This window comes from Lates calcarifer, linkage group LG10, assembly GCF_001640805.2.
Source record: "Lates calcarifer isolate ASB-BC8 linkage group LG10, TLL_Latcal_v3, whole genome shotgun sequence".
Classification (NCBI taxonomy): Eukaryota; Metazoa; Chordata; class Actinopteri; family Centropomidae; genus Lates; species Lates calcarifer.
The window spans coordinates 2,884,884-2,899,094 of record NC_066842.1 but is presented as its reverse complement, the minus strand read 5'-3'; the positions used below and the strand labels follow the sequence as shown (position 1 = coordinate 2,899,094).

General features: G+C 43.7%; 1 protein-coding gene across 1 annotated transcript in view; it reads right to left on the bottom strand.

Moving 5' to 3' along the window:
- cttnbp2 (cortactin binding protein 2) overlaps positions 1-14,211 on the bottom strand; it is an 85,395-nt gene that overhangs the window by 27,379 nt on the left and 43,805 nt on the right. The window contains 2 exon segments of the mRNA XM_018692362.2: positions 3,623-3,934; positions 7,801-9,235. Coding sequence (XP_018547878.1) covers positions 3,623-3,934; positions 7,801-9,235 — 1,747 coding nt within the window.

Sequence of the window (14,211 nt, the reverse complement as noted above, 5' to 3'; positions counted from 1 at the left end):
CTGCCTTAATTGGTTAGTTTGTTTGTTGTGTTATTGTGTGACTTTCAGTGGTGGAAGAAGTATTCAAATCCTTTACTGAAGTAAAAATACCACACAATAACACAAATGAACTACCTGATTGAAGTAGTGGTATTCCAGCAGCTCCTTGGCTCAGTAAAATTCCTGTTTTTCTCAATGGAGTCTGGTATTAACATACAAGGATGTTTCTGGTTAAACAAAACATCTATCTCTGTAGGAATCCTATTCATAATGTTGTCTAGCACTTACAATAACAATCTGAACTTGGTCCCTAGGAATCATGTACACCAAAAAACAAACTGTCTTCTACAACAGGACATGATCCAAAGCAGACCTCAAAATCCACCATGAACAACTTCATGAAACAGCTGAAGCTTTTAGAACGGCCCCCACACTCCCCTGACCTGAACATCACTGAAAATCTGTGGGCAGAGGGTTGTATTTACTTCTTTTCAACTACCAGGCAAAGCCATGCTAAGTCTTCGCAAACCATTTTGCTATTAGACTGTGCGGGAAGTCAAAAGAAGTGTCAACACTACAATAACAACTAACCCAGTGGAAGAACAAGCACAATTTCTGATGCAAAAGGAGTTTAAGATATCCTTCCAACCAAGCTAACCTGAAGCTGTGTGTTGGCCAAATACAACATTCAGCAAGACTCTACATGCTGTAGATTACAATTCTGCCACATAAAATGACTAAATGGCATGGTCATGTTTAAATCTTTTTATGACATACTGACCATTTCAGTGGACAATTGAGATGGACAGTATGTAATTCTGAGTTTCTTCCTTTCCCTTCTTTGCTTTTACCCTTTTTATTGTCTCTGACAGAATCTGTCACACACATGACCTGAACGAGGTGCAAGTTCATAACATGTTTCCTTTCCCTCATCAGTCTTAATACTTAATGATTCCTTATACATATATAGCAGATACTTAATCTTTGGACTGAGTTTTCTTCACTGAAGCGTACGCTACAAAGCCGAGCTGCGAGACAAAGAAAAGACTTTATTCAAACTGACCACAAAGTGAGCATTAGCATCTCATTTCCTTCTCACAAAAGGGTCGCCAAAAAAAGCAGGAAATCATGTTTAATTTAGCTGAAATGACAATCTCAGACCACATCTCTGCAGAGACTATTAGCTGCGGTAAGAAAGAAGCAGGTGGCAGGGAGACTCTGTGGTTAGAATCTGTCTTAAAACAGAAATGTCACAGGTTTGATGTCTGGAACATCCAACTCGTGGTCGCTCTGAAGGTTTCTTTCACAAGGTATTAAACCTTGGATCACTCACTATGAGTTGCTCTGGAAAAGGGCAACAACTAAATGACTAAAACAGAGAGGGCTCATTTGTGGAGGCTTACTGTGTGTTCAGTCTTGTGTCACTGTGAACCTTCTTTCTACTCTTTATTTAATAGAAAGTCAACAGAGTAACCGGCTCATCTTCAAGCAACATTTCTACAGAGTGAGAAAAAGGACCTATTTTTCTGTGTTATTCAAATACAGCTGCCCAATGGCTGTTGACAAAAGGAAAAGCATCACAGAGCAGGTAAGGACAGGAAAAACCTGAAAATCGCTGTTACTTCCCGTAAGACACCTGTTGCACAATGCATAACGTAAACAGTAGTAGCAAGATCACATCAATCACCTGCAAATGTTTGTACTGTCACTACAGATGTTCGTTTGCAGATGACTCCATCCTCTTTGTTTGTCAAGGACCAAGGTCTTTTTCAAACCTGTAGACTAAGACATAGCCACTGCTGTCATCACGGTTCAGATGCCAAGAAATGGCAATTTTATTTTTGGCTGAAAACTAGTTAAAATTTGGGTCCGTAAACCAAAACAGAACCTGGTCCATGTTGGTGGAAAAGAGGTATGAATGGTTTGACGAACGTGAAAATGGATCCTTATCCAGGCAATTACTTCTAATAACCCCCATTAACACCTCGACCTATGTGATCCTAATGACTAACATGATGGCAGGGAGGGTCAACGACTCTGAGGACCACCTCGAAGGTGACAATCTCGCCAAGGGTTAAAAAACTGGGCCTTCCCAACCGATTTTTAGAACTGATGAAGCCCAATCAAATGAAGTACTATCTTCTGGAAGAGTCGTGTTCCCTCCATTAGAGTTCAGAGACTTGAAGCTGTTCTGGCAGCTTGTGGTGGTCCAACACTTTTCTAAGACTCTAAATGTTGGTTTTTCCTTTAATTTGTCTCCTTTTTTTTTGCAGTAGTTGATTCAAACTCCAGAGAACAATATACCTGATTATACCTTGCATTTTGAAGGTACAATCCTGTTAAAGAACAGTGAGTTTGTTAAAACAAACACTGTACCAACTGAAGCAAATTACACTAGAAAGGTTTAAATACCTCGAGCAGATGGATGTCGTATTCGGTTTGTAGAAACAACTACTGCTAATTTCAGGAAACTGATCGTGTGGAAGTTATTTATTTATATAATCAAGCTCAGCAAAGGCAAACAAGATCTTTCAATCTTTTTTTCATTCACTAGACAATCAATCCTATGTGAAACCTTTGTTTGTACCTAAGAGTATCACCTTCTGTTTACCAATCAATAATAATCAATACAAGCCTCTGGATGTTCCTCCAGCAGTCAATCAACCAGCCAACTATTGACCCAAACCATAGACAGGGTTTCTGTTCCCCAGAGGAAACAACCTCTGCTTTAACATGTAAAGATACATTAATGTGCTAATAGAACTAATTAAATGCATCAGATATCATAAAGATATGAGACTAATTCATGTTACGGACATTACTCGTGTCCAATTTAGTGGCAGACATCCAACGGATTAATCTATATCAATACCTGGGCAAGTAACCATGGCAACAATGCTTTTCCTTGATGCTGCATTACCAGATAATGACTGTAACTGACAATTACCTGACAATAAGATAAAATTACAGCGTTTGAAGATGAACAGGCATCAGAAAAGTTGAGTTTATGGTGGAACAGAACAGTACTGGATTGCATTATGAGCAATCCAGTACCGTTCTTGCTTTATGTAGGTTTGGTGAGCAGGTACGATCTCCCTCTAAATGAGTGATGGTCAGCGGCTTGACCTGCTGGAATCAGGCCCAGCAAGTAACGCTGAACAGTAGATCAGTTAAAAAGACTTAGAAGCCATTAAAAACCAGCGTTCATCTCTGATATCCAGCCAGGAAACTGTGAAAATACCAAGAATTAATGGAATTTGGTTTGCTTCTTATAGAAACAGCACTTCCTGCTCCAGAGGGTGAAGGGGATCATGGGTAATATACACCGTTGAAAAATAAAAACAAGTATAGAAGAAATAATCAGCTCTCACCAGATGTTTTTCTAAAAACCAATCAATAAATCTCAGTTTATGTTCTGGTCCAGATGTTTGATCTACAGGGCTGAACCACTAAAACAGCAAAAATATGAAGGGAGTTTGGTCTGTTGTTCGATCACAATAAAAGGACAGAGTCAGCCCTTTATACATTATGTTGCTTTAAGCCAGAAAAATACCTTTAAGCTGCAGCAACTTCCTGTCCGTTTCTAATCCTTATCAAAGCCAATAACCAGCCAATCAGTATTCATGAATGAAACGCCCGTTACCTGTGTGTCCGTTCTGAGCAGCAGCAAACAAGGCAGAGGTTTGGTTGTGGTTGTGGTAGAGGTGGTGGTCTTGGTCAAGGTGAGTGGGCTTGTTGTTCTCCATGGCGGTGGTAGAGGTGATGGTGGTGGACGTGGAGGAGGTGGTGGTAGAAGTAGAAGAAGTGGTGTTGGTGGTCGGGTCTGGTTGGTTAAGCAGCATTGACAATAAAGTGACATTTCCCTGGGAAGCAGCTTGGAGGAGCAGGGGGCGCCCGCCGTCCAGGGCAGCAGGCCCACCGCCACTTAGTGAGGAGACTACGGAGGGACACCAGCCTGCAGTGGGAGGAAGGAGGAGCAGGAGCAGCAACAGGTTAAACTAGGAGGAGGAGGAGGAGGAGGAGGAAGCGACTAGAAGTGCTGAGTACGGGAGAGTCAAAGTTTCAAAAGGTGGACAGGTTGGAGGGGAAGGAGAGCACACTTCAGATCCATACATATCGTGGTACAGTCTCTTTTGTCTGAACAGCAGGTTAAAATTTGAGTTGCTAAATAAACATGTTCAAGCTCATGTTTGTGCAGAAATAAATTCTAGTGGAGATTGCAAAGGTTCAAAGACACCAAATATGTCGGGGAAAATGTGACAAAATAAGGCAAAAGACGTCTTTAATATTTGTATTTGATGAACTAGTCCAGTCATAAAAACAAAGATTTGAATTATAAATATTTAACTCCAGTGGTAGATGAAGTGTTTATCTATTCTATTAAGTCCTGAATTGAAAATGTCACCTAAGTATTTAAGTATTGTCTGGAAAATGCACTTAAAGTATTAAAACTACTCAATGCACTACAACAGCCTCTGTGACCGTCACTGTACTATTGTATCATTAAATTATTATAACTGATGCATTAATGTTTCATCAGCATTTTACTGTTACAGTTGTTCATTTTAACCATTTTGTGTAGGATTTATGATTAATCTCTTGATTATTTTCTTGATTTATTGATTCTAAGAAACGCCCATTATTACTCAAAGCTCAAAAAGACACCTTCACAATGTTTGTTTTGTCCGACCGGTTAGTCACTCTGGCACCACAGATATCAAATATTAAACCACCCAGTTGTTTTCTCTAGCCTGAAGCTATTCTTGGCTAAATCCCACATGGTGCTTCAGCTAATGTTTGGAACAAATCAGCAGGATAATGGCCGGATTAGAAAGAAACGGGTAAACAGGTAAAGCGACATACTGAGGTTTTATTTCAGCCTCACCTGGAACTCATCCAGAAAAACTGAGGTTTAAAGGCTTTAGTGACTTTAAAAACAGTGAAATTATTTCTCCCTTTAGATCTGTTTTCGCACTACTCTTGTTTATTATTTTGTGCATATTTCCCTGTAACTCAGCCTGACATATTTGATATGTTTGGACATGTCAAGATCACAATTAAAAAGTCAAATAAATCTCTGTAAGTTGCCGACCAAGACACGCTTGCAAAGACTAACCCTCCAGGTTTTTCAGCAGAGTTTAAAAGGTTGGAAACTTCCTCTTAAGAATACATATCTAAAAATTCAAGTGGTAAAATTAAATGTTGCACAGATTTTTTTTTTGAAAAAGTGAGAATAGGACAAATGTCTTGCTGTGTTTCATTAGTTCCTTGATATACTTTGTCACCTGTGATATTTAGATTTAGATTTTTCCCCTGCTGCCCTGGAAAATTCCACTTAAATTCAAAGCTTTTCCAGGGGTTTAATAAAATGTCTGTAACTTAATGAACACGCGCTGCAGCCTGGACAAAAGAGCCTGTCATCGCATCAGATTAATAGCTGGATGACGGACGACATTCATCTTCCAGAGCCATCACTCATCCACATTATTCACACAGCAGACAAATACAAATACACACATTACTGTACAGCATTATCTTAAATGATGAAGCACAACAAACAGACAAAGAGATGAAGTAAAGAACAGAACAAAGGCTTCGTTTCTAAACCCAAAAGCTTTGCTAAAAAACTATTAACTAAACAGTTTAGGCTCTAATTTAAACTGAGGTTTAATATGGTTGTTGTGGACTGGGAGGGATAAAAAATAAGACAAAATGGAGAGAAGGGAGAGTTTCAGTGCAGACATTTGACTGAAAAACAGACACAAAGGCGAGTAGAGAAAAAGTGCAGCAGGGAATCTCAAGGGCGAGGATTATGACGGCCGTTATGGTTGCACTTTCTGTCTGAGTGGGAGGTGGTGGAGGTGGGGAAACAGGAAAACTACAAAGACTACAAAAACATTTCTGGCTGCCGACAGGTGAGACTGTGACCTGGCTTGAAAGTGGTGATAAATAACGTCTGGGAAGCAGCAGAATTTCCCCAAAGTGCTCGACGGCTTTATCAGATTTGTAAAGTGGGAGATGCTGCAATAGAATACAATGAACTCGGGAAGGTTTGCAGCACTGGTGTTAACGTTGTTCTTCAAAAACGTCATTATTAAGTCTCACAGAACCTTACATCTGACCTTTAAAACGCCAGTAAATAACACTGGGAGGGAGCACTCCTCTCAGCTGTTTTTATTGACTGCACATTGGAGTATCTGCTGCATTGTTTTTGCATTTTAGTTCTGCAAGTTTGGTTGAACAGACACATTACATCCACTCAGGATACATCTGCATGCAAAGAGCAGGGATTTCAAAAATGCAACACACTTTGTCACATTTTACAGGTGTATTTAAAGATAATTCCAGTTTATTACGACTTGATTTTGTTTTGCCACTTGGAACAACAAGAGGTCAGACTGGGCAAGAAACAAGCTGTCAGACGACAGTTAAGACAAATTATTCGGAGATAAAACTAACAGTGAACACAGTTTAAATGTAGGTTAGAAAACTATAGGTGACTACAGTAAGTATGGCTATGTGCTATGATGAAATAAAGACGTTTATCGTTTATTTGGTGGCCAATTTTTTCATCATTTGGATGATGGTGTGCAGTCTAACACAGACTGGATTTTTCCTGTATAATTCAAACTTGTATGAGTGTTTAGTTTCTTGTTATATTTAATATATCTATGTTGTGAGCTTCTACAGTTTAAATTTGAAAGTACAATATTTTATGTTGGGCCTGTAATCATTTGTTTCTGGAAAGTATTTTATATTTTTATACATTAATGTTTAATATTTTGTGAACATGAAGTGAACATTTGTCCAGAAGTTCTGAATAAAAGCAGAAAATAATCACAGATGAATGAGAACTATTCATTTTTGAGTACATAATCTATTTTATTTTTTTTATTCTATTTTATTTTATTGGTCATTAATTTGGTCATATTGCACAGCCCTGACAGGTTCAACTTTAACTGTGATTTCATCTTAACACAGGGGTTTGTCCCTGATCTCAGGAGGTAATTTGCTAAAATATTTCTGATCCTAATGAGCATAATGTTATTCAAACAGACAGACTTTGGAGAAAACACCCAAGTTGTGATAAACTGGTGTTATTCTTTAAATCATGCGAAACAGTGCAACCAGTGCAAGCACATCCCCAGGTAAATATAAAAGCAAACATGTAGAAAGGCATCAAAAGGCGTGCAGAGCGCTGCCGATGACACAAGTTAATGGAAGAGTGCAGGAGGTGGTCGTGCTACAGGAGGATGGAAAAGGGGAAGGGAAGGAGAGAGCAGCCTCTGGCATCAGCTTCAGAGAGGAGAGGGGTGGGGGTTACTGGTAGAAAGGCCTACAAACCAATCTGAGAGGGAGGAGGGAAATATCTGGTCTGCCTCAATTAATCCTGACATGCTCCCTCTGCTGTGACACTTCTAACCTCTGGTCTGCAGTCAGGCACATGTTAGCGTCATGTTGTCAACGCCCGCCGCGGATACCGACACCGACGTGGCTAACGTGACAACACGGGAGGAGAGAAGGTGCCCAGAGGGAGAAACAGAGATGAGCAGAGGGAGGGAGGGAGGGAGGGAGCAGAGAGCGACATCGGATCTTGCGAGGTAATTTGGGGTTGAGAGGATGAGAGTCAGTGACATAAATTGAATTGACTCATGCGCTATTCTGTGTTGCATTCCTGTGGTTGAGACCAGTTTCCCTGTGACCTGATCGCTATGCTAGGCTACGCTAGGCTACGCTAGGCTAGCACTGTGGAAAGACAGTGGAAGAGAAGAGGCAGTGGGGAGAACCGGAGGGAGGAGGAGCGTGGAGGAGCCCCTTTACCTGATGCTGTTGCCAGGGGGCTGCCTGCTGAGGCACGGGGGCTACGGGAGGATGGAGCGCTAACGGAGGAGGAGGAGGTGGAGGGGGGGTTTATGGAGGAGGGGCTACTGACAGCGGTGGCGGGGCTGATGATGGGGGGGCACTCTGCACATGCTGCTGCCGGCTGCCGCTGAGGGCCCCGGCCGGGCCCCGGGGAGCGGGAGGGGGGGCAGGCACCCACCTGAGAGGCCGTCAGGGCTGGGACCAGGTCCAGGGCGGGTTTGGGCGGCAGCTGGGGCGTGGCCGGTTTCAGCCCGGCCCCGGGGGAGCGGCTGCTGTCCCCCCCCACCACCTTGATGGGTGGGTGAGGAGGAGAGGGGGTCTGGGAAAGCCCTGGCTTTTTGGGAGGGATAGGGGGAGGGTTTCCCCGGTCGATCCTGGCCACCGTGGGCGACTTCAGGCCGATGGGGTGGCTCAGGCGGCCGGGAAAAGGGCCTCCCTCCGAGGCGGAGTGGGGCAGGCCTGGACGCAGGGGTCCGGCGCCTCCCGTTGGAGGGCTGGTGAAGCGCGAGAGAACCTGCGTGACGGTGTGACGGGCTTGCTGCTTGGCGGCAAAGTTGTCACGGTTGGTGGGGGAGAGGTCACGGGCTGGAGGACTCTGGGACGCCGTGCCGTTTTGGTCCTGTTCCTGGAACTTGTAGCGGGCCGCCTGGACACGGGGGCTGACCCCGCTGGGTAAGCCGTGGGGGGCTTGGCCCTCTGAGCCATTCTCTGTCTGTGCCAGTCCTCCTGAGCTGCTGTGGACGATCCCCCGGCCAGACGTCTTTGGCAGGCTCAGGCCCACATAGTTGGAAGGGGTTGGTTTGACGGGTATAGTGAGGGGGGTCTTCTTGGGGCCCTCCACCTCAGCAGGGGGCAGGTCCGTTTGGCAAGACGTCGTTCGAGAGCTGATGGGCTCTGTGGCTACGGAAACGGACGTCAGAGCTTTAGGTTTGGGCGGAGCGCCGGCGGCAGCAGCAGGTTCTGCTCCAGCAGCAGCAGGCTGGGCGACAGCAGCATCCTTCCCGTCGCCCCGTTCAGTCCTGAGCTGCTCCACCTGCTGCCGCAGACTCTGGCTCTCGGCCTCCTCGCGGCCCAGCCTGGCGCGCAGCTGTTCCCGCTCTGTGTCGAACTCCGACAGCTGTTTCTCCATCTTGGCCTCCATCTGTTGGCTGCGCTGCCGCTCGGTGCTCAGCTCCTCCTGCAGCCGGCCGGAGGTGCGGCTCTCCTCGTCCAGGCGGGCCTGGAGCTCGTCGAAGCGCTGCGACTCCTCCACCACCCGCGTGGCGAGCTGCTTGCACTCTCGCACCAGCATCATGACGATGTGCTTGTTCTTCTCGCGCTCGTCCTTCAGCTGCGCCGTCAGCTTGCGGTGCTCCTGCTCCAGACTCTGGAGCTGCAGTTTCTCCATCTCCAGCTGGAAGAAAAAACAAACACAAGGTCAGAGGACACAGATCAACGCAAATATTTCACAAACACACACACCAAGAGATCACAACATGGGTTAGACACAAAGGTCACGGTCAAAAACGTTTATAATCACAAGTCATTTACAGGCAAAAAGTTGCTGCTTTTTCTTTAACTCCTCTTTCAACCCCGATCATCAGTAATCAATCAAACCACCACCCTCTCACGCTGCACATGCTGTACGAGCTCCATGAGCCTCACATGTATGTCACACATCCACAGACATATTTCACATAATAAATCATCTGCAGCCCTCGTGCCACCTGTCCCACCGTGACGTACTGCACTCTGTAAATATCATGACACGGAAAAAGTCGTGTACAAACAACAGTTTAGGCTGTGTTTGGGATAGAAAATTCAACCGTCCAAATTTAAACAGTGAGTCATTCGTTTGTTAGTCATGAAGCTAAAACGATTTTCTCAAGGAGAGTGTGGACAAATCAGATTAATCAAATGAGGCAGACAAAATAGCTCAATTAAATAGACGGGAGAAATAGATGGATGAGCAGAAACAGACACTTTATTAAACCACAGGGTCCAATTTATCTGTTCACAGCGACACAGTCTCTTCATACGGTCGAATTTCGATGACTTGTCAAAGCCCCTGGTTTCTATATCTGGTGCGTTGCTGCTATTGTTGGCTCAGAGCTGGCTTCACAGAGGGTAACAGGGCTTAACCGGGGGCTCTCCACCCACTTGCCAAGACCCTTTCACTCTTAACAAGCCTGAAACAAAAGAGGCGACCCCTCACCACCACCCTCCACCCTCGCCTCTGCTTCTCCCCTGTTTCCAAACCATCATCAGGGGAGTACGTATCACCACCAGCTGATGGAGGAGGTTTATAAGCGAAGGGGGGAGCGCCGAGGGAACGCCAGTTGTTACTCAAAAGGAGGTGCTACGACGAGCTGCTAATTGGGTGAGGATTATGTCTGTTGTACGTCAGCCTAATGCCTCTGAAGAACACATTCAGGGGGGAGTTAGGAGACGAGTTTATAAACTGCTTTTCTATTTTTTTCTTTCCTATTTCTGTCACTTTTCAAATGTACAAATGCCTTCTACCACTCCAGTGCTTTTAAAGTATAACCCGACCATTAGTTACGCACCAAGGAAATTATTTTTATTTAAACAGGACAGTGCATTAAATCGTCTACAAACAGCAGCAGCTTGAAAACTTCCTCTAAAACCTCAAATATTCTGAGACGCACACAGACACCAGCTGTGGACGTCACAAACATGTAGTTGTTCTTGTTGTTCGCTTTCTAGTCCACGTGGAGGATGTATGTGCAGACGCTTGCAGGAAAAGTCCGGACAGAGCATCACATTCATCCTCTGATGACGCAGATCCTCCTGGATCCTCCTGGATCCTCGCAGAGTTAGGTCCAGGATGCAGATAGACCATTCTCCAGTGCAGATACAGCGCTGAGGGGGGAACTACTCATGTCAGATTAGGCGAATTCTGACAACCTGGACTTTTTTTGAAGGTGTCATGTTCGTCGCAGTTCTATTACGTCAAAAAAATCGATTCGAGTCACGAATGTCAAAAACAGATTCTCTAAAAGTTTACTGATAACGTCATGTTGACGGAGCGCAGAGGTGCAGCGCCCGGACAGTCTAGAGCAAGAAATTCAACCAGCAGCTTCTGCATTAAAGCGTGGACAAAAGCCACACTATCTGCAAGTTGTGTCAAACAGAATCTGAATATTTTGGCAACGCAACAAATATAAGAAACTTTATCACACGTTTCCATCCGGAGGAGGAAACTGCTGCCGACCGAAGAACAACAAAGCTTCCACCCAACTCAGAGAGGGCGACGCAAATTACAAACCTTTATTGTTCATTGAAAAAAAAAAAAAATCCTAGAAAAAAAAGATGCAACCAGATGAATTAATATTCATTTTATCATCCTCTGAATTATAATCTAATCGAACCGTGCCTAGAGATTCCCACCTCTACTCTCAGAGCTTGTTCAACGTTTCTGATCCCGACCTCAGAATCCTAACTGATAATATTGTTTTATATGATTTAATTCAACATAATGAAGTGTTTAACCTTCTAAAACCTCATTCTGCTATCACCCACACAGTGAAGTAATAATGATGTTAAACTGGAGCTCATTTTTACCTTAGAGGCACCTCAGGTCGCACTGCTGGTCCCTGGACCTCAGATCCTCCCCCTCCTCCCCCTCTACTGCTTAATGAAATATTTACCGTAATTTCCGGACTATAAGCCGCTACTTTTTTCACACGCTTTGAAACTTGCGGCTTAAACAATGATGCAGCAAATTTATAGATTTTTACGGGCTAACGAGCTTCATGCCGCAAAAACATTTAGACACCTGCAGCTTATAGACAAGTGCGGCCTGTATATGTACTTTTTTTTTCTTTTTAAATTTAGTGGGTGCAGCTTATAGTCAGGTGCGCTCAATAGTCCGGAAATTACGGTAAATAAAGATTACAACAAAAAAAGGTGTGTCCTTACACCGAGGTATCAGCTAGCATCGCAGCAGAATAAAGCAGCTCCTGTGGAGAAGAGGAGGAGGAGGAGGAGGAGGAGGACTATTTTAAGAAAAAGGAATTTCAGCACCAGCGGTCGTGACCTTGCTTCCAAACTCAGCCTCACAACACAACATGGACACAACACTTTGGCACGAAAACTGACAAATACAGTGTGTTTTCTGCAGGAGGAGGAGGAGGAGGAGGAGGAGGAGGCTTCCTCTGAATTCATAACTGATTCATGGGAGGAGGAGACGAGGGAGGAAGGGTGTGTGTGTGTGTGTGTGTGTGTGTGTTCATTACGCCCATAAACCGATCCAGAGTGTGTTACGTACAGCTTGCCTAAGACCTCATGGATAATTCAGCAGCTTACTAACAGGAGGACGACATGAGCAGGAGCGGATGGAGGGGGATAAAGATGGCGTGGACAATCCCGGCGAAATTCACTCTACCCAGCAACTAGAGGATCCCCTCCGAGCGTGTTGTCGTGTCGCTGGTCATTTTTAAAAAGGTACAACTGTGCAATCAGCGTTGACATGGTGATTTACTCCACGCTAAAGAGGGTAAACTGTTGTTTTGTGGTGGCTGCCGCTGCTTTTACGAAACATTTTCAGGGTCAAGGACCTCTTAAGGTCAGAGCTGGCTTGCATAGCAGAGTTTCCTTTTGGGGTTTAAAGTCAATTCTGGGTTGTTTTTGTTTTTTTTTAAAGCCAAACATCTGTGGAGGGAGCTCTGAATAACACTGAAAACACAGAGTGCGTCTGAGTCATGTTTACCATCATCCCCGCTACATCTCCACACTGATGAATCTGAAAACTAATCTTTTTCTTTCTCCGTTTTGGGATTTAATCCTCAAACCAACCCCTCATTTTCCAAATCAAAATACACAACTTTTACAGACGTGGTGAAGTAGCAGAAATGGTAACTCTCTGTTATCACACATTTTTATTATTTCTCAAATTCAAGAAGAAGAAATTTTCCTCAGAAAATCAAGCACACAACAAATGACCTTGTGCTGTATTGTAGTGTGTTTATCAGGACGACGAAAACTTTTTATTCGACCAGAAACATCAGTATTTTTCACTACCAGACTCCACTGACAAAAACAGGAATTTTACCGAGCAGAACACAGGAGCTGCTGCCTTGATCTGTTAGTTTGTTTGTGTTACTGTGTGACTTTCAGTGGTGGAAGAAGTATTCAGATGCTTTACATGAAGTAAAAGTACCACACAGTAACACAAACTAACTAACAGATGGAGGCAGTGGTAGATTAGCAACTCCAGCAGCTCCTGTGTTAAAGCTCAGTTAAAATTCCTGTTTTTGTCAATGGAGTCTGGTACTAACATATAGGGATGTTTCTGGTTAAACAAAAGGTCTACATCTGTAGGAATCCTATCCTTAATGTTGTCCAATACTTATAATAACAATCTGAATTTGGACCCTATCAATAATTTACACTAAAACATGGGAAATAAGGCCCAGGTTAGAATATATACAGTATATAGGTGTAGTTCTAAGAAAGATCGCACAGATTAAGGCGAGAATGGATTCCAGTAAATATCAGCAAATTCTGGATGCAAATGTCCTGCAGTTAGTCAAGAAAAAGACAGGACAGGACAATGATCCAAAGCAGTATTCAGATCTAAAATTGGCATTTTTGTCAATGGAGTCTGGTACTGATATACTGGTACTGGATGGGAACACTGTTCTTGCTCAGTGGTACTGATACTGTACATTCACATTTTATGGATGGAAGCAAATACACACTTAGACACACAAACCACAGACCCAGAATCTATTTAACCAGCTTTCCTGTCAAAACAGCCAACTCCTACCTCTCCCTTCCTTCCTTCTTCCATAACTCCTCATCTATGTCTCTGTGTGTTTGTGGTTGCAAAGCTTCCATTTGGCTCAAAACTATATCATTTCTGTTATTATTACAGAGTTCAGGTACGGGACACAGACGCACACAGTCACACAGTATTTTCTCTATTACTCACCCACATTCATTCTGCCATCCACACATCCAAAACACGTTCACACATCCATATTCCTCAACACAGAGGGGGAGGGAGGGAAAATGGGACAAAGCCATAGCAGACATCTGGCTGCCCAGTTAATCAGGGCCACATAATCCTAAAGAGACCTGGGACAACCACACACAGACACAGTCAACCATCAGAAATAGAAATGACACAAACAACATACACACACTCTGACTCCTATCCTCTCCATGTTCATACATATAAAAAAACCCATGCATACACCGTAAAAACATTAATACACACAGACAGGCGTATGAATTTCCTCTTTCTCCAGAGAAATTTCTGCCATAGAGATTTGAGTTGCGTGTAAATAAAACACAATCTGGAGAGGAGATGATGTAAACACAGGCTGTGTCTTACTCTTATTTAGCTTCACTGCAGTTAAACTG